This window comes from Hipposideros armiger, unplaced genomic scaffold (assembly GCF_001890085.2).
Source record: "Hipposideros armiger isolate ML-2016 unplaced genomic scaffold, ASM189008v1 scaffold_29, whole genome shotgun sequence".
NCBI classification, from domain to species: domain Eukaryota; kingdom Metazoa; phylum Chordata; class Mammalia; order Chiroptera; family Hipposideridae; genus Hipposideros; species Hipposideros armiger.
Window position 1 is genome coordinate 3,755,927 of NW_017731379.1, and position 5,565 is coordinate 3,761,491.

Genomic DNA, 5,565 nt, shown 5'->3' on the forward strand with positions numbered 1-5,565 from the left:
GCTCTTAACCAACAGAGCCACTCAGCAGGCCCCTGTCTACACTGTTTTGATCCTTAGCCCTTTTGGCTTTCTTTTCCATCCTTTAAAGGGTCATGCTTTCTCCTTCTCCTAGCCTTTGCTTGTGGTAGTATTTCTTCTGAGAAAAGTTCCATCTTCAGCTTGTTACCTTGTTCGTCCTTTAGGTCTCAGCTTAAGTGTCACTTCTTTGAGGGAGCCATGCAGACCTTTCCGTTAGACCGGATTTGGCTTTCCTATTGTATTCTGTCATCTTATTTTGTACGTCTTCTTCAGAGCACTTGTCACAGTTTGTATTATCCATGTGTCTGTGTGCATCTTTTATTAATCTTTGCTTCCCCTAGCAGTCTGTGTACTCCATGAGGTCAGGGACCATGTCAGTTTTCTTACCCTTGTATCCCTAGAACCGAGCAGAGTGCCTGGCATATAATAGGTGCTAGATAAATATGTGTGTGTGACTGGGTGTAATTGATTTTGAGCTAATTATAAAAACTCTGGTTTATAATATTTATATATAACATATATATTTTTTGAAAACAGCTTTATTGAAATATACTTGACATAACAAACTATTTATTTATTTATTTATTTTAAAGATTTTTATTGGGGAATTGTGGGGATGGGAATAGTGTTGGGGAATTGGGGAAGGGGAACAGACAAGTTGCTGTCCTTTTGTTCTTCAGTCTAATTGTGGAGGACGTTGCTTCACTGGCCCAAGTTGGTGTTATCGTTGCGCTCTTCCTGGGTGAGGCAGATCAGTCGCTGGCTTCTGGACGGCTGCTCACGCTGGCTGCTGGCTACACACGGTAGCCCATGGCAACCCACTGCCACAGGAGCTGCAGCCTATGCCATCGCTGGCGACTCAGGGCAGCCCAGCTCCAGGTTGAGCTGTTGTGCAGCATCTTAGNAGCTGAGCCATCCTGCTACCTATTGGCAGCTCAGCGGCTGCTCAGCTCGGGCTGGACTTGAACCACTGTTGCTCAGAGCTCAAACTCTTGAGCGATGCCCTATCTTTTTTATAGCTTGATTTTTTTGCTTATTACTATTTTTAAGATGTAGCCCTATTGATTGTTAATCTACTTAATTGCTTTATAGTATTCCATTATATGAACATACCAGAATTTTTTTTCCAGTTTCCTTTTGATAGACATTAGGTTGTTTACATTCTTTTACAATTATAAACAATGCTGCTATGAACTATACATATTTCCTTCTGTTTGTGTGGGGAAAGGTTTTGGATATATACATAGAACTGGACTTGTTGGAATTAGATATCTTCAATTTTACTAGAAATTGTTAATTTCTGTACAAAGTGGTTGTAGCAATTTACACTCCCACAAGCAGTTTCATCAGTTTAAGTTTTCATCAAAGATATGCATTCTAGTTTTAGAAATGATGGTGTTTGCATAATTAAAGCATAGATTACTTTTTTCATTTCTTTTGTGCTTGATATGCTTTTAAGTTCAACATAATTTTAGGGAGAGATATAAAGGAATAAAATCTAGATTTAACTAACTACTAGTTCTCCCTTCTGCTATTGCTATGTTCCCTGAAGTGCAACTTTATTTCTCATTGTTGTTGTATTTGTACTTCTCATGGAGAGAGACTGAAATAAATTATTAATTTTTTATTGTTTTTGTGTCCATAGATTGTCAGAGGATTAAACAGTAAACAACATTGTTTGCTGGAGAGCCCTACAGGAAGTGGGAAGAGCTTAGCCTTACTTTGTTCTGCTTTAGCATGGCAACAGTCTCTCAGTGGTAAGTAGTTGGTTATCATCTTCAGATTGCTTATTAGGACATGAACAAATATAATAAAATACATTTTATCCAGAATGATTTATCCATATTCTTGCTAAGTTATGTATTCTCTTTTAAGATGTTTCTTTGTAATGTTATATATCTTCCAAGAGTTTCAACATAGCAAAATATGTTCAATTAATCCTAAAACAATTTTGAGCATGATGTAGTCCTTTATTTGATGATTCAGAGTATACATAATAACCTTGGAATGCTTAGAGTTATCATAAAAGTAGTTATGATAATTTATATGTAAAAGATGCAAGAGATGGGGCTGCCATGATATTATAACACATAGGAATAGTTTTTTTGTTTTTTTTTAGTAAATCCTTTAATATACTTGCGTATCTTTTTTTCTCATAACATTAGAACATGGAATATGTAAAAAAAATTTTTAGTTGATCTTTCTACTTGTTTGGATACCAGATAAGCAGAAGTTTAAATAATAGGTTTTTTAAAACCTAATTTGCTATTTATTGGTTTATTTTAATTTATTGGGACAACATTGGTTAGTAACATTGTGTTTCAGGTATACAGTTCTATAATACAGCATTTGTATATTGCACTGTGTGCTCACCTCTCAAAGTTTAATCTCCTTCGGTCACCATACATTTGACCCCCTTTACCCTTTTCATCCTCTCCTTAACCCCTTCCCCTCTGATAACCACCATGCTGTTGTCTGTGTCTATGAGTTTGTATATTTTGTTTGTTTGTTTTTTGCTTTATGTCCCGCATATGAGTGAAATCATATGGTTCTTGTCCTTTTCCACCTGACTTATTTTGCTTAGCCTGTTACTCTCAAGATCCATCCATGTTGTTGCAAATGGCAGTATTTCATCTTATGACTCAGTAGTGTCCCAGTATATGTACGTACCACATCTTTATCCAATCATCCATCGAAGGACACTTACGATGTTTCCATGCATAATGGTGCATTGAACATAGGGATATACATATGTTTATGAATAAATGTTTTCAAATTTTGGGGGTAGATACCCAGAAGATGGATTGCTGGGTCATATAGTAGCTCTACTTCTTAATTTTTTTTTTTTTTAAAGATTTTATTGAGGAATCGGGGAAGGGGAACAGACAAATTACTGTTCTTCGGTCTAGCTATGGAGAACTTCACTTCACTGGCCCATGTTGGTGTTATCATTGCGCTCTTCCCGGGTGAGGCAGTCGCTTGCTTGCCATTGGATGGCTGCTTACGGTGGCTCACAGCAGCTCATGAAAGCTCCTGCCAGCTGCCAGCCAGCCCCACTGCAGCCTACGCCATTGCCAGCGACTCAACGGCAGCCCAGCTCCAGGTCGAGCTGTTGTTCACCATCTTAGCTGTAGAGGGTGCAGCATCGTGGGCCCGCATGTGGCATCCGAACCCAGGTCCTGCTGCTCAGAGCTGGCATCCCAAGCCAACTTTTAACCAACGTCCCACTCTGCCAGCACTCCACTCTTAATTTTTTGAGGAACCTGCATAGTGGCTGTACCAATTTACATTCCCATCAACAGTGGATGAGATTTCTTTTTCTCCACAACCTCTCCAACACTTGTTATTTCTTGTCTTATTGATAATAGCCATTCTAACAGGTGTGAGGTGGTAGTAATATTGTTTTTATGAATTTATCTTCTTTTCTATTACTTTTACTTATTTGCTAACAGTTACTTTTATGAAAGATTATCTAGTATCCATAATGGATCTGACATATAATATTGGATACATTTTAGTTACATAATTAGAGGGCTTTGACCTGAAGAATTAGAATTTAAAGTTAATCTAAATTGGTGTGTGTGTATGTGTGTGTGTGTGTGTGCGCGCGCGTGTGTGTGCGCGCGCATGCATGCATGTGTGTGTATGTATGCATATGTATGTATATTTATATACTATGTTTTTTAAAAGGAAATGTTTGTGCTACTGACAAGACTGTATTAAAATTAAAAGTAAATATTTTATATGCTTTTGGTTGTCCATTTTGATTCTTATTGATGTTAATCTTTGGGGAAAATGATATTTGTTGATAACTTAAAATTTTAATGAGAAACTCTGGAAAATAGAATTAGTAGTTTTTATGTAGTACAGATGGGAAAATAATGTCAGTACTGTTTATAGAAAATAAAATAAACTATTCAGCTTGTTTTTTAGTATCTATGCATTGTGTATTTATATACTTAGGCACATAATGGAGACTTAGTTCTGTATTTAAGTGTTAAAATTACCTGTTTTATTTAATTGGAATATTGATCTTAAAATGTATTTCAATACATGTATCAGAATTGATACATCATGACACATGTTTCTATTTGAAATAGAAGTATAATGTTGAAATCATTTAACCCTTATGTGTTTACATTATTAACATACTGAGCTTTCAAATTTTTCATTTAGGAAAATAGCAGTAATTAATAATATGCTGTAGGTCTTTATTTTAATCCTTCCTGCTTGATATTTTAATAAATTTCAATATAAATGAATACTTGCATAAATGTTCCTTTACTACAGTATTAATTTTTGACTATTAGATTTTTATAAATTATGTAAACTGATGATTACTTCTCTATAAATGTTTCTAGCGTAAGTGTTTCTCTCCTGTCCTAATTTGATGCTGCAGGTAAGGTAACCAGCTTGTTCAGATTTGCCAGGTACTTTCTTGGTGTTAGCACTGAAAATCTTGCATCCTGGGATACCTCCCAGCCCTGGGCCAATTGGGGTGGTTGCTCACCCTAGTTGCAGAGGAAGAGTAATGTTTCTTTAATTAGAAATATTATAAATAGAGGTTCTTTTATTTTTAGGGAAGCCAATGGATGAAAGCTTAAGTAAAAAAGCTGAAGTACCATTGTCGTGTTGTTGTACATGCCATTCAAAGAATTTTGCAAACAGTGACATGAACCAAGGAACTTCACATCATTTCAACAGTCCAAGTACACCACCTTCTGAAAGAAATCACACTTCATCACCTTGTCAAGGTAGTTTATATTTTTCTTGCGTCTGTTGGTGTCTGTAATAGGATCCATACTTATTGCTGCTATGAAACCTAGTATAGATAAATTTGGTTAGTGTAATTGGTTATGCACCTCTACCTGTTTTCTCTGGAATTATTTTTAAATACATAGAGTGGTTAGAAATCCTTAGACTATTTTTTTTTTGTCTTGACTTAATTTATTTAGAACTTTTGCTAGTTTATCTAGTTTTTTGAAGAAGGCAGGGCAAAATAAATGATATTCAGAAATTGATTATTTGTAGGCAGTATTGTTAATTATATGTTAGAATTTTATAACATATTGATTTGTATTGTAAGACAAAATCTATTTAATTAGCTTCATTCATTCTTGATAAGTTTGCCTGAACTTCTAAGCTGGTATTCTACATGAGGATCAAGTATATTTTAATTATGATCTTGAAATAGTTCTGATTAGGCTTATTTAACAGAACTATTTTAAGAATAACATAAAGTTATTAATTAAAAATATATTTCTTCAGCTTTGACTATATGGAGAGGATTGACTGTTATTTGCCTAAACCAGAAACCTAGTTGACATCCTGTACACTTTGTTCTTCCTTATTTCTCCATGAAATTCTCTAGCTCCATTGACACCTCCCTAGTCTAAACTACCATCTCTTATTTGGAGCATGCAGTAACTTTTTTTCCTGCCTTTACTCATGCCATTTCTTAAGGAATCACTGGCAGGGAGAAAAAGGTTGCTGTGATTGACTTAAGTCTAAATAGTATCCACTTGGTAAAATCAAGGATGGACTCAT

The 5,565-nt window shown here is 35.4% G+C and overlaps 1 protein-coding gene across 1 annotated transcript in view; it reads left to right on the forward strand.

Moving 5' to 3' along the window:
- BRIP1 (BRCA1 interacting DNA helicase 1) overlaps nucleotides 1-5,565 on the forward strand; it is a 172,320-nt gene that overhangs the window by 8,954 nt on the left and 157,801 nt on the right. The window contains 2 exon segments of the mRNA XM_019636606.1: nucleotides 1,664-1,775; nucleotides 4,599-4,772. Coding sequence (XP_019492151.1) covers nucleotides 1,664-1,775; nucleotides 4,599-4,772 — 286 coding nt within the window.